The 14,468-nt window shown below is 60.4% G+C and overlaps 2 protein-coding genes across 2 annotated transcripts; one reads left to right on the top strand and one right to left on the bottom strand.

Moving 5' to 3' along the window:
• Nucleotides 1–1,329: 1,329 nt before the first annotated feature.
• Nucleotides 1,330–13,768, bottom strand: RAB4A (RAB4A, member RAS oncogene family). Its single transcript, XM_084868791.1, has 8 exons — nucleotides 13,513–13,768; nucleotides 6,105–6,185; nucleotides 5,444–5,558; nucleotides 4,743–4,805; nucleotides 3,800–3,954; nucleotides 3,258–3,353; nucleotides 2,638–2,767; nucleotides 1,330–1,883 (listed from the first exon to the last, which is right to left on the bottom strand). Exons 1-7 carry the CDS (start codon nucleotides 13,541–13,543, stop codon nucleotides 2,652–2,654), a joined length of 657 nt encoding a protein of 218 aa, XP_084724917.1. The 5' UTR covers nucleotides 13,544–13,768; the 3' UTR covers nucleotides 1,330–1,883; nucleotides 2,638–2,651.
• Nucleotides 7,108–13,494, top strand: LOC311614175 (uncharacterized protein). Its single transcript, XM_084868762.1, has 2 exons — nucleotides 7,108–7,610; nucleotides 11,041–13,494. Exon 2 carries the CDS (start codon nucleotides 12,359–12,361, stop codon nucleotides 13,265–13,267), a length of 909 nt encoding a protein of 302 aa, XP_084724888.1. The 5' UTR covers nucleotides 7,108–7,610; nucleotides 11,041–12,358; the 3' UTR covers nucleotides 13,268–13,494.
• Nucleotides 13,769–14,468: the final 700 nt, after the last annotated feature.

Genomic DNA, 14,468 nt, shown 5'->3' with positions numbered 1-14,468 from the left:
GCCTCTCCCGGGAAGGGGTGTCAGCGGGGTCTCTGGCCGCCTGCCGAGGGCGATCCTGGGACAACGGGCCACATGGCCATCCCGTCAGAGGCCTGGAGGGCAGACACGCATCAGCGTGAACACCCGATGCTGATGGCTGAGCAGGAGGAGGCCCTGGTTTATGGGAAATTGCCCCTGAATTTTTGGGAGAAAAAAAATGAAAATATTTGGGGGTGGGGGTTCACAGGGTATCACACGGGTCATTTCAGATTGCTCATGAAGAGAGGTCTCTGTGCTGGTGAATTTTCTGTAGTTTTGCTTTGGAATGGCCTAAAAAAGTTTAAACAGATGCAATTCCAAAGATGTCCACAAGACGGCGCACTTTCCATCACAAACTGGTTTTACCAGGCGTACCCGTGAATAATGGGGTGGTTTTTCCACAGGGGCTTCAGCAAAAGGAACAGCCTGCAATTACTGGAATCCAGAGTCTAGGTCAGGGGTCGGCAAACCGCGGCTCGCGAGCCACATGCAGCTCTTTGGCCCTCGAGTGTTCAGCAAAGGCCAGCTTAGGAGGACTCTACTTTCCCTGCCTATGTAGTTTACATTTAAAACATGTGGCTCTCCAAAGAAATGTCAATCGTTGTCCTGTTGACATTTGGCTCTGCGGACTGACGAGTTTGCCGACCACGGCACTAACAGACGGGTTTACAAAGCAGCGTCACAGCCTCTTTAAAACTCCTGCCTGTGCACCGCCTGGCGCTCTGGCTTTCCGGAGTGGAACCTCAGGGTCTTTGGAAGCCGAAGGGAGACGGCTGGCCAGAGGCGGGCTGTTCACACGGCCTCTTCCAGGCGGCCCCGGGGAGGTGGGCGTCAGCCGGGAAGGGCCCAGGGGTGGGGGGGCCTTTCCCTCCCAGCTCAGGCCCCGCTGATGCCGCTGGAGAGGGAAGCTCTCCTTACGGGTCTGGAATGGCCGGTTACACAGAGAACAAGTCTTCGCGGCACCACACACATGTGCTTCCGTGACCCTCATGCGTGACCCGTGTGTGGCCGGTGACGGACCAGGCGAGGGAGCACTCAGCACACGGAGGTCTCGGTGGCATCGCTTTAATGTCACCTGGACTGAGTGGCTCCGGACAAGGAACGGGACAGGGACGGCTCGGAGGCGGCAGTGAGGCCCAGGTCCCGGCAGGAGGACCGGCCGGCCGGGGCGGGTGTGCGGCCTGGAGCCAGCCCCCCGCCACCCTCCGCTGAGCAGCCGTTTGGTGAGGGGCCGGGGCCGGGGCCGGGTGGGGCCTCCTTCTGATGGATCCGGACGAGATGCTTTAAAATCAGAGTGCGGGACAGCCGGGCTCGTAGGAAAACTCCATTCGGACTTTATTTCGGGACGTGAGTCACCACTGAGCAGCACTCCCCGCGGGGCCCCGTGGCCGCGGCAAATGGAATGAACCGGCTCTGCCGTGGCCGCCGCCGCGCGGAGCAGGCCTGACCGTCACCCACAGGGACACGGCCGGCGTGATGGCAGAGCCACGCACACAGCGGGCGTTCGGTCACGTGATTACAAAAGATAAAATATTGGACCATGTTGAGGGTAACGTTCTATTATGTCATACATGAGATTCCATGCTCAGGGCTCGGGGCTGGGGTATATACAGTACATAGCCAGGTTCACCCCGGGAAGGGAGCCACGGGACAGGACAGTTACATACATGTACACATCAGTGGCACCGTCCACCGAATCCCATTCACCACGTGGTTTGCTGAGCACATTCCCGGCTCAGGGAACGCCCAGTCAGTCCCTTCCTTTCCGCTGAGATCTCCTTCTGCTCGAAGTAGAAAGGATGGTGGCAAAACACACACTTCTTCACGCTCCAGTAGCTGTTTCCCAAACACCGCTGTCCGAACACCTGAAAAAAGGAAGAACAACTTAGAACTATGCAGAACTGTCAGTGTCCAAGCAGCTTAAACTCCCAACTGTTATTTAATGTCTGCCTATTGGATAAGGCTGACTGTCTGTAAAAAGTCCACCGAGGGAAATGGGAAAGAGGAGGAAGCTTTAACGTTAAAATCTTGCTGGCTAGTGAGGCTCAGTGCTTGAGCGTCGACTTATGAACCAGGAGGTCAAGTTCAATGCCAGCCAGGCACAGGCCGGGGCTGTGGGCTCCATCCCCAGGGGTGTGCCGGAGGCAGCCTAGGGTTCTCTCACCGCGAGTCCTTCAGAAGGATGCTGTCTGATTTCCATGCATCATGGATTTCCCAGCTATCCTTCTATTACTGACTGGCAGGGAATAGACACGGCAGGATTTCTTTTCTTTTAGACACGTTAACGTGTGTTTTACAGCCCAGACGTGGTCTGTTTTGGTGCCTGTCTTTGTGAGCCTGAGGAGGAGTCCACACCTGAGAATGTCTAACACTTAAGGATGCAGTCACCGCTCCTCCCCACGTGTGGCTGGCAGAAGGCGTGTGACGGCCCCTGCGTGGAGCACGGGGCAGGCCCGGGTGGGGAGCACGTGGGGAGGCCCGGGCGGGGACAGGGTGTGTGTGTGTGGGGGGGCCCGGGCGGGGAGCAGGGTGCGGGGAGGCCCAGGCGGGGGACAGGGTGTGGGGAGGCCCGGACAGGGGACAGGGTGCAGGGCCCGCGGGGACCGTGCCGGCACCCACCTCTGCGCGGCGGCCTAGCAGCCGCAGTCCTGGGCGCCTGGGCCCTGGGCCCGGCGGGGCGAGCGCAGCTGCCGCAGGGCCGCGTCCCCGTACTGGATGCCGGAGCCCATCCGCTCGGGGTCCAGCTCACCTGGGGGACAGACGTCTTAGCACAGGCTCTGCTCCCGGGACCCCACACGCTCAGGGACAGGCCCGTGCACGCACACGCTGCTTCTCCAGGGAGGGAGTGTGCGCACACGGTCACTGCGCAGGGAGGAGGCCCGACGGCACAGGGAACTGTGACAGCGGCTGCCAGCAGGCGGCGGGCAGACGGAGGGCTGTCCCTGGGCCCTGCCGTGCACGTGTTGAGTTTAAAATTCCTGTGACTATTGCGCACACAAAGGTACGTCCGTGGGAAATTAAGCTGGGGAGACACCCCTTCCGCCTCTCAGGCTGGCAGGCTGACGCCAAGCATGACCACCCCAGGCAGGGCTCGGGGCCAGGAGCCCCCGTCCACACTCCCCTCCCCCAGAAGCTCAGGTCCCCGGAGCCCGCCCCACGGACACGCAGGCGCGGACCACTGACAGGAGGCCACCGCGCGCTCCGCGGCCCCGCCCGAGCCCGGAGCCGCCGGGAGGCACCTGACTCGATCTTGTTCAGGATCTTCCTGGCGCACTGGACGAAGGCCTCCTCCACGTTCTCCCCGGTCAGCGCGCTGGTTTCCAGAAACATCAGCTCTGGGGACAGGGACACGGGCACGGCCACGTCAGGAGGCGAGCCGTGGCTCGGCCCCACGTCCGCTCAGTGTCCCCAGGGCCGTGGCCGCTTTGCCGCTGGTGACGAGTGAGTGTGCCGACACCGCCATGTGCTGCCTGTACCTCTGCACACAATGTGCCTCACGTGCCTAATCCTCCCAGCTTCCAGCTACACGGGAACACGTAGTCTGGTCCAGTGGTCGGCAAACTCATTCGTCAACAGAGCGGCAAGCCGCGGCTCTCGAGCCACCGTTTGCTGACCGCTGCCCCAGGGTAGCAGGCGGACTGCTAAACCGTTAGTTCTAAGTGTCGCTCTGCGTTTTTCAGTGCTGGGAGGAGCCTGCCCTCCTGAGCGGCACCGGCACCGGCACCGGGACCGGCGCTCCGCCTGCGGCAGGAGGAGCAGCCACAGGTCAAAGGTCACTTGCCGTTTTCCTGAGCGAATCTGGAGGCTTCCAAGAAGGTCACCTCCCGGTCGGCGTCCAGGTCCTTCTTGTTCCCGCAGAGGATGACGACGATGTTCTGGCTGGCGAGCATCCGGGCATCTGTTAACCAATTAGTAAGCGCATTGTAGGTTTCTCGGCTGCGTGACATAAGATTGTGGGGATAATACATGTATTTTACAAACTAGCAACTCTTCCAGGCGCCCCACCGCACACTGCGCCAGCGCCTCGGGTCCCGACACCCGGCGGCCGGGCACCACCCACAGGCCCACACTGCCGCCTCCGGAAGGGCCGCTGCTCCGTCTGCCCCCGACGGCGCCCGAGGGGAAGGGGAGGGAGGCCCGGAGCTGCTCAGTGCCCGTCACTGTGACGTGCGGAGGGCAGTGCGGGCCGAGCCTCAGGCTGTGCCCGAGCTCTGCAGTCACTGGCTGAGCTGCCAGACACCCCACGGGGACCACCCCCTCGCCACCGCCCTGGGTGACAGACGAGGACCCCACACGCTGCCAGGCGATCGAAGCCACCGCCTGTGCCCTCAACCTCCGTCAATGGCAAGTGTTGCTAATAGCCCTGGCCGGTGTGGCTCAGTGGATAGAGCGTCGGCCTGCCCACTGAAGGGTCCCAGCTTCAATTCCAGTCAAGAGCTGGGGTTGTGGGCTTGATCCCCAGTAGGGGGCGTGCAGGAGGCAGCCGATCCCCGATTCTCATCATGGATGTTTCTCTCTCTCCCTCTCCCTTCCTCTCTGACATCAATAAACATATGAAAAAGCGTGTGGTTAACGACTGACCCGGCGAGGCTGCACTCCGAGCCTTCGGGAAGCGTCCAAGGATCATGTTAAGAGACCCGTGACACTCTGACCCTGACCAGCACCCAGCACCCAGCCCCCAGCACCCGTGTGAGTGCACGCCCTCCCCGGCGGGGCCGCGTTACCTGGTGATGTCGTAGACGAGCAGGGCCCCGGCGGCGCCTCGGTAGTAGCTTCTGGTCACAGACCTGGAAGAGGCGCACGGTTACTCTCCCCCAGACCTGACCGAGCACCCTCTTCCTGCTCAGAGGACCCACGGGGCTTTGCCAACAGGAGGTGCTGCTTTAGGAGATGCGGTTCAGACATCTGACACACGGGGAGCTGTTCTGTCTGAAACCCGGTCACAGGAACGCGGGGCGGGGACACAGGCGGGACAAGTCCTTCTCTAACAGGTGCGCTGCCTCGGAACAGCCTTCAACAGGCCCTTTAGGAAATGGATGCTGCCCGGCTGGTGTGGCTCAGTGGTGAGAGTCGACCTGTGGACCAGGAGGTCAGGGTTCGATTCCCGGTCAGGGCACAGGCCTGGGTTGTGGGCTCCATCCCCAGTGTGGGGTGTGCAGGAGGCAGCCGGTCTGTGATTCTCTCTCACATTGATGTTTCTCTCTCCCTCTTCCTCCCTGTCTGACATCAGTAAGATATTTTAGTAAGAAAGAAAGAAAAGAAACGGATGCTGCGGGAGAGACACTGACTTTCCGCTCGTTTCCGGAAGCTCCGAGGTGAGTCCCTGACACCTGCGGGCGGGGTGGCCCCCGGCCGGGAGGACACAGTAACGGAGCATCCCTAACGCGGCCTCAGACATCCCACCACGTCGGAGAGAGAGCGCTACCTGAACCGCTCCTGGCCGGCCGTGTCCCAGATCTGCAACTTCACGTATTTGCCACCAACATTGATGATCTTCGAACCAAACTCCACCCCTATGGTGTGGTTGGAGTCGTCTTTGACTGGAAGAGAAAAAGAACAAGACGGTCCATTTCAGAACTCTCGGGAAGCCGGCCTGCAGGAAGCAGGCGGCAGAGGTCAAGGGTTAACCAACAGAGAATGGCATTCCCGCAGCCACTCACTGGGCAGTGGGCTGGTGAGCAGGCGGGTCTGAGTCACAGCCCACAGCCCCTGCTCTCCCCACGCTCTCTCCCCTCCTTTCACCCTCACCCAGGGGTCTCACACAGGTGGCAGAAGTAGGGTGACAGTTGTTTGTATGAAAAAGAATACATTAGCTGAGGCCGGTGGGGCTCAGTGGATAGAGCACCGGCCTGTGAACTGAAGGGTCCTGGGTTCGATTCCGGTCAAGGGCATGTACCTGGGTTGTGTGCACGTCCCCAGTGGGGGGTGTGCAGGAGGCAGCTGATCGATGACTCTCATCGATGTTTCTAACTCTCTATCTCTCTCCCTTCCTCTCTGTAAAAAATCAATAAAATATATTAAAAAAAAAAAAAAAAAAAAAAGGAGCGGAGCAGGAGTGCGCCACGCGGAGGGTCAAGGTCACTTACATTTTTTCTCAATAAACTGATGGAGCAGGCAGGACTTGCCAGTCCCTGCATTCCCGATAACCAGGAACTTAAACAAGAAATCTGGAAAACAAAGAGACCGTGAAAAATAACCTTCAAGCAGGTGCTGTGGAGTTAAAAATATACATCTATTTTTATTGACTTCAGAGAGGAAGGGAGAGGGGGAGAGAGAGACATCCACGATGAGAGAGAATCACAGATCGAGCCCGCAACCCGGGCCTGTGCCCCGACGGGGAATCGAACAGTGACCTCCTGGTTCCTAGGCCGATGCTCCACCACTGAGCCACACCAGCCCGGCCAGACAGAGCTCTCCGTTCCTTCTTTAAACAGCACTGCGGTAACGGGGCAGTGTCTTCCATAAAACGGGCCTACGGGCCTCCAGAGCGGCAGTCAGCCAGCCTGACACAGCGCCGGCGGCTGCACTGCGCGCTGACCCCTTTGCCTTCCTGACCCCTTTGCCTTCCCCGTTAGCACAGCACCCGAGTTCCGCTCAGCCTGAGCCAACCCGCTCCCACCCACTGGGACCCGACTCCCTCCCCCTGCTGCCGCTCCCGGTGGCCCTGCTCTCTACGCCCGCCTCCCTCCCCCCTCCCTGGCCCCCCCATTCCTTTCCAGAACCACCGCGCCCCCTAGCCTGCCGCCTCCTCTCCCCAGTGGCCCCAGACAGTCTGTGTCTCTGTGATGCCGGCTTTGACTTGTTTCTGAAGAACTACATCCTCGCTCAAAGATTAAGTCTACTCAACCTCAGACGGTTTTCAAGTGGCGACAGGCAGTTACGGTGACAGACAGCGCCATTGGAACGGCTGCAGCGTATGCTTCCCGGGGCGTGTTTTAAGAGCAGGCCGCCCCGTGCTCACATCAGCACTGTTCCCAGGGGCCTCAGGAAGGAAGCAAGCCAGGGGCCATGGAGGGATCGAGAAACAAAGCTCGGTCTGTGCACACAACCGTGTCACATGGCTCGGCCTTAGAGAGGAGAGAGGTCCTGACACGTGCACACCACGGACGAGTCCCGGTTCACTGTGCGAACGGGAAACAAGCCAGCCCACGCCCACAGGGACCCGGAGGCCATCAATCAGGGGCAGAGGCAGAGGCAGAGGCCGGGGGCGCCCGGGGCTGGAGGGGAGGCGGGGTGCAATGGTGGGAGGATCCGTTTGGAAAGATGCAAACCTTCTGGAGGCGGTCCCTGCAGGCGACCTGTCCCCCCAGAGCAGAGCAGATGGAAAGCACAGAGCCGAGTGTGAGCTGCAGGCACACACACACCCCCTGACAGCAGGGGACGGGCGGGGCCTCAGGAAACGAAGGCCCAGCTGGCACCCGAGATGGCCTCTGACCCCTGCCTTCCCAGCTGCTCCCGTGGCTTTCGCTTGAAGGGTTAAAGGCCAGACCAGAAGCAGAGGCGGGGGCCCTGACGGCAGGGACTGGCCGCAGCCAAGGCGGCGTCCTGGTTTCTGGCTCAGGGAGCGGCTGGGCTGTGATGCCAGCCCGGAGGTAAGACACCAAAGATCCAGACGAGGGATCCGTGCGGCGGATGACGACATGTTTGAAGAGATTACGCTCAAATGCCCGTGAGCCAACACGGTGGAGGCTCGGGAGGTGGTTCTGACCCTGGAAAGAGAAGCTAAGTAAGAAAAGGTGCTGTGTCCTGCCTAGCTGTGTGGCTCAGTGGTTGAGCATCAATCTATGAACCAGGAGGTCACGGTTCGATTCCCGGTCAGGGCACAGGCCCAGGTGTGGCTCCAACCCCAGTGTGGGGCGTGCAGGAGGCAGCCGATCCATGATTCCCTCTCATCACGATGTTTCTCTCCCTCTCCCTCGCCCTCTCCCTTCCTCTCTGAATAAAAAACAGAAAGGCTGCCACATCCAGTGACCCTCACATCCGGGACACCCCCCTCGGGGTCACCGGGTAACGCAGTGAGAGTTAGCAGAGCACAGGACGGACGCTGACCTGCACGTCACATGACAAATGTTTGGTCCGGGGCCGGGGCCGGAGGCAGCAGCAGCCTTGCTGACGTGTTGGTGGAGGAGGGCAGGCGGTGTGCGCGGCAGGAGGGCATGTGGCTGGGGAGGCAGAAGAGGGAAGGGAGGGCACAGACAGCAGGCAGTGGGGCGCACTGGTATGTCTGGCCGTATGGGGCCCGTCGTCAGCAGGCCGGTGGTGAGCCTGCTGTGGAATAGGTGTTCACTTAACAAATATTTATTCACTGCCGCAGGCCGGGCGTGGGGATGTGTGCTGACCGGATCCAGCTCTCCTGACACCCCCGTCAGCGCAGTGACGTGCCAGTCCCGGCCCGGCCACGGCTGGGCTCAGCGCAGTGCCCACAGGGGCGCCCCAGGCCCGTCTTTCCATCTGTCCCTCCATCTGATCGTCAGGCTCTCCCCCGAGGCACCAGGCCGTCCTCGGGGTGGCCATGCTGTCCGAGAACCGGGCCTCCCTGCCGGTCCCGTTCATGTGCCCACGGGAGAGGCTGACCCCACCGCCCGGACAGGACCCGCTGTCTGTGTGCGGGGTTTCCTGCGCACCTGCCCTGTGGGGCCCTATTCTGTCCTGAGAGGACGCCCCCCCCCCCCCCCCGCGGGTCACACAGGGCCCTCCGGGTTCCCTGAGGCCGTGTTTGGGAACCGTGCACAGCGCGACAGACCGGGAGCAGGACACACACGGAGGACACTGCGGATCGCGATGGCGTGGTGGGAACAGGGGAGAGATGCTTTGCTGGTCCGTCCCGATGTCTTTGCCGCGTGATTAAAAATTCATCCGCAAACGACAGCCTTCCTCTAAAGTACATCTCATCCGTAATCCATCGGCACTTTGGGAGGCTGCTTTTTAAGACTCTGAGTGCCAGGAACACAGTCCCGAGAGGGAGCAGGAAGTGAGACACGCTGGCTCGGCCTGTCCCACCGGAGTGACCCCCCCCACCAGGGCTCCTCTGCGCTGGCCGGCCTCCCTCCACTCTGCCGGGCACAGAGCTACCTGGCCGGCCTGGGTGCCAATCTCCGGCTCTGAATCCACACCCCGTTCTCCACGCACGTGCCTGGGACACATCCTCCCGTGGTATATGGACACCAGGCCCTGAGTCAGGGCCCCTAATCCAACAGGACCCCACCCTAACCCACACAGCCCCCCTGCCAGACAAGGCCGGTCACGGGGACCTGGGTGAGGATCTGAGCATGTCTTTTGGAGAACATAGTGCATCCGTAAAAGCCTCTAAACACACACACACACACACACACACACTCCCAGTAATTCTCAAAATCACATGGTAAATTCTATAATACGTTCAAAACCAAGCACAAAAAATATTGAGTATAATAATAATTAGCACAGAACCAACAATTTGTGTTGTTTCATAAAGTATTTTCACTGTAGAAAACTCCACTGTGTAGAGATTTGTCTTCATTTTTCCTATCAAACTGCCTCAGCCCTTAAAATATTTTTGGTAGCATTTTCTGCACTACTTATACTTTAAAAATATCTATCTATTTATTTATTTATTAAAATATATTTTATTGATTTTTTACAGAGAGGAAGGGAGAGAGATAGAGAGCTAGAAATGTCGATGAGAGAGACACATCGACCAGCTGCCTCCTGCACACCCCCTACTGGGGATGTGCCCACAACCAATATACATGCCCTTGACTGGAATCGAACCGGGGACCCTTCAGTCCGCAGACCAACGCTCTATCCACTGAGCCACACCGGTTTCGGCTAAAAAATATATTTTTAATAAATTCTAGAGAGAGAAGGGAGAGGGAGAGAAACATTGATGTGAGAGAATCATGGATTGGCTGCCTCCTGCACGCCCCCTCCTGGGGATGGAGCCCACAGCCCAGGCCTGTGCCCTGACCGGGAATCGAACCAGCGACCTTTTGGTGCAGGTGTGGATGCCCAACCAACTGAGCCACACCTGCCAGGGCTGCAGTATTTATCCTTTGCAGCTCCCTTCTGAGCATCCTGGCTTGGTAACACCTATTGGATTTGTTAGTCTACCTCACAGCTCTTGGTATCAGAAACAACTTTATTTATTTTAAAACGTATTTTTACTGGAGGCCCGATGCACGAAGCTCATGCAAGAGCAGGCCTCCTCCTCCCCCCACTGGCATCGGCTTCCCTCTCCCGGCTTCCCTCGCAGCCCCAGTTTCAACCGGAAGGTCGTCCGGAAGGACGCCTGGGCTAATTTTATTATCTATAATAATAAAAGCATATTATGCTTTTATTATTATAGATAAGATGGATTTCAGAGAGGAAGGGAGAGAGTGAGATAGAAACACCATTGGTGAGAAAGAATATTGAATGGTTGCCTCTTGCACGCCGCCTGGTGGGGATGGAGCCGGCAACCGGGGCATGCGCCCTGACCGGGAATTGAACCTGGGACCCTTCAGTCCGCAGGCCGACCCGCTGAGCCACACCGGCCAGAAAGGACTTAAAGTCCATCTGCGACCCCGTCTCAGCTGGCGGGAGCTCCCGGGCAGGCCTTTAAGAATGGGGCGAATGGAACAGTCAGTTTAGGATTATCCAGATGCAAGGTCTCTCTCTATCTGAAACCTACGCACTTAACATTGCAAACTTGTATCACACTATTGTGTCAGGTCTAAGCCGTGGTTAGTGGCTTCTGAGCGCCAAAGCTGACCACCTCAGCCTGGGAAAGGGGAAATACAGCCTGGGAAAGGGAGAGGGGGCTGACGGACAGCGCGCTGAGCGGTGGCTCTTTATTTCTCGTTTTATCCGGGGGAGGCACAGAACACAGACAGTGCGCCTGAGCAGAAAGGAGGCGAAGGCTGGGCAAACATTTCTTTCCGCAGCTGCTGGGGACGGACAGAGGTGGGACCTGGCTCGGCCTGATCTCCACCTTCAGGTTTTCACTTTCAGCGGCCACACTTGCTCTTTCGAACGCGAACTCTCGAGCGGTTTCCTCCCTTCCAGGAAGAGGTTAAACGCGGCTGGTAAGGAGGAAAAGCCCGCCCGGAAGGTGCCACGAAGCAAGCTCCCTAACAATCGAAGCCTTGTGACCGGAGCCTCAGCGGTCACGGTGCTGCTCTGGAGTCCAAGGAACTCCGGAGGCCGGCAGGGATGCGCCAGGCACGCCGCACTTCAAGGTGACCACCCACAGAAGGCGAACCGACCGCCCCAGCGCCCCTTCCTGCACCCCTCCAGCCCCCCGGGGGCCCGCCCCTCCTCCCTGACCTCCCCCAGGCTAAAGAAAAAGGGGTGCTGGGGTCAGGGGCGCTGGAAAATAAAGGAAAGCAAGAGTGTAACCCCAAACCGCTAGAGGAGCCATCTGCTTTAGGAGAGGGGGCTGGGGTTCGGGCCCACGTGGGTGCCATGTAAAAGCCTCCACACCTTTGACAATGCGGGGTCCTTAGGCCGCCAGCAACTTCCGGGAGGGTCCCCACAGCCTGCTGAGAAACAGGCCCCCTGCCCCCCGGTGCCACCAAGCACGCACCCACCACAGGAGCCAGCGCACCCTGGCCTGCTGGGGTCCTCTCTGCCTCACCCCTGCCCTCCTCCCCAGGGCACCCCCCCCCCAAGGCCTACACCACCCTCCCCTAGGGCCATGGTTGGCAAACTGCGGCTCTGGAGCAAACGCGTGGCTCTCTGGCCCCTGGAGGGCGGCTCTTCCACAAAACACCACGGCCCGGGCGAGTCTGGGTTGGAGACGTGGCATCAGGAGACGTTTAAGCTTAAAAAATGTGGCTCTCCGAAGGAATGTCCATCGTTGTGCTGTTGGTATTTGGCTCCGTGGGCGAATGAGTTTGCCGACCACTGGGTTAGGGGACCTCCCTCTCTCAGGGCCTGGGCATGTGCATCTGCTGTGCTGGCTGGTTCGGTCTTGGGGACCCCCCCCCCCAGGCTGGGTCAGGGCTGTCTGTCCGGGTGGGGTTTCTCTGTAACGCCCTTGCACAGACCGCATTCCTTCAGAGGTCCTGCCAGGCCTTGAACCACACTCATCAGAGTCGCAGTAATTGGATGAAAGCCGTGTCCCCCCACTTTCCCGCCCCCCCCCCCAACTAGACAGTGGGCCCCGCAGCCCGGAGCCCCGCTCCCGGGGGGAGGAGCGGCGCCAGCACCCGCGGAGGAGGCACGAGTGGGGCCGGGGCTGCAGAAGCTCCGGATCGGAACTCGCCAGGCCCCGCCCGGAGGCGCCCACCCGGGGGCGGGGGTTCGGGGCTGGCGACCCGCGGGGGACGCGGAGGCCCCCCGAGCGGCTGGAGGGCCGGGGCCGGGCCGGGAGCGCCCGCAGATGGGCCGGGGGAGGGGGAGGCGCTCATCGCAAACATCACACTCACACACACACACTCACACTCACACTCACACGCACACACACACACTCACACACTCACACACACACTCACACACACACACTCACACTCACACACACACACACACACACTCACACACACACACACACACTCACACACACACTCACACTCACACACACACACACACACACACTCACACTCACACACACACACACACACACTCACACACACACACACACACTCACACACACACTCACACTCACACACACACACACTCACACACACACACACACACACACTCACACACTCACACTCACACACACACACACACACACACTCACACACACACTCACACACACACTCACACACACACACTCACACTCACACACACACACACACACACTCACACACACACACACACACTCACACACACACTCACACTCACACACACACACACACACACACACTCACACTCACACACACACACACACACACTCACACACACACACACACACTCACACACACACTCACACTCACACACACACACACTCACACACACACACACACACACACTCACACACACACACACACACACGCACACACACACACTCACACACTCACACTCACACACACACACACACACTCACACACACACACACACACTCACACACACACACACACACACACTCACACTCACACACACACACACACACACTCACACACACACACACACACACTCACACACACACTCACACTCACACACACACACACACTCACACACACACTCACGCTCACACACACACACACACACACGCACACTCACACACACACACACTCACACTCACACTCACACGCACACACACACACGCTCAGGACGGTGCCCGGCTTAAAAAAGCCAGCTTTGCACACAGTGACCCCGCAGCTGTTCCACAAACCAGAGACAGGGAGGGAGAGAAGCGGGCTCCGGAGGCATCGCCGACCGGGGCGGGGGTCCGGCTGGGCCGCCCCAGCCCTCCCATCGCCCCCCGGGGCCACTGCCGCCCCCCGGACCCGGGCCGGGAGCCCGGACCGGAGGGGAGGCGGAAGCGTGGGCAGCGGACCGCGCCCGCCCCGGCCCCCGCCCGCCGCCGCCTACCGTAGGTCTCGGACATGGCCGTCTGCGACATCTTGGGAGCGGCGCCGCCTCTCGCGGGTCGCGGCTGCAGCGCCGGCCGGGCGGCGGGAGGGAGGGAGGGCGGGGAGGGCCGGGGTCGTCCGCCGCGTCGCGGTGGCGGCGAACGCCGTGGGGCGGGGACCGAGGAGGGAGGGGCCCGCGGTCCCCAAGGCAACCGCCCGCCACCCGCCGCTGCGGCCCCGCGGGACTGCCGGCTCCTCTGCGCAGGCGCACTCCGCCCCGCGCCGGAGGGATGGGGGCCAGCGCAGGGAGGGGAGGGGCTAAAGGGAGCGAGGCCCCGCCCACCCCGCAGCCGCGCAGGCGCACTCCTCTCCGCGCCGGAGGGATGGGGGCCAGCGCAGGGAGGGGAGGGGATAAAGGGAGCGAGGCCCCGCCTACTCCGCAGCCGCGCAGGCGCACTCCTCTCCGGGCCGGCGGGATGGGGCCCTGGCGCAGGAGGGGAGGGGCGAGAGGGAGAGCGAGGCCCCGCCCCGCCCCACGGTCGCGCAGGCGCACTCCGCTCCGCGCCGGGAGGATGAAGGGGAGGGGCCGCAGGAGCGCGCGAGGCCCCGCCCCGCCCCGCGGTTGCGCATGCGCACGCAGTCCGGGCGGCAGGCTGGCTTCAGAGTGGGCGGGACGGCCCCCCGCGGGTGATGGGGGCTGGGTGGGAGGGGGCATTGGGGTTCAGCTTTTGGCCAGAGGAAGCCGAGTGCCTACCCCAGGGGGAAGACAGTCAATGAAGAGCCCGCCGCTGTCGTCTCTGTGTTGTTGTGTGTTTGTTTACATGTTAATGGGATCCCTCTAGCAGCTGTTGGGACTCTGGATGTGGGTTTTTATTTTAAAAAATATATATTTTGTTGATTTTTCACAGAGAGGAAAGGAGAGGGATAGAGAGCCAGAAACATCGATGAGAGAGAAACATCCATCAGCTGCCTCTT

Source organism: Pipistrellus hanaki, assembly GCF_964339955.1.
Source record: "Pipistrellus hanaki genome assembly, chromosome: 20".
NCBI classification, from domain to species: Eukaryota; Metazoa; Chordata; class Mammalia; order Chiroptera; family Vespertilionidae; genus Pipistrellus; species Pipistrellus hanaki.
The sequence above is the reverse complement of the archived record's forward strand: the minus strand, read 5'-3'. Positions and strand labels throughout refer to the sequence as shown.

What these genes read in the sequence shown, in the direction of transcription:
- RAB4A (XM_084868791.1), bottom strand. Translation starts at nt 13,543, where the DNA reads ATGTCGCAGACGGCCATGTCCGAGACCTACG. An exon ending in GCCGGCCAGGAGCGGTTCAG is followed by an intron (nt 4,806 to 5,443) that starts GTAGCGCTCTCT and finishes CGCCTCTTCCAG; the next exon opens with GTCTGTGACCAGAAGCTACT. An exon ending in CCTGAACAAGATCGAGTCAG is followed by an intron (nt 2,768 to 3,257) that starts GTGCCTCCCGGC and finishes TCTGTCCCCCAG; the next exon opens with GTGAGCTGGACCCCGAGCGG.
- LOC311614175 (XM_084868762.1), top strand. Translation starts at nt 12,359, where the DNA reads ATGGGCCGGGGGAGGGGGAGGCGCTCATCGCAAACATCACACTCACAC.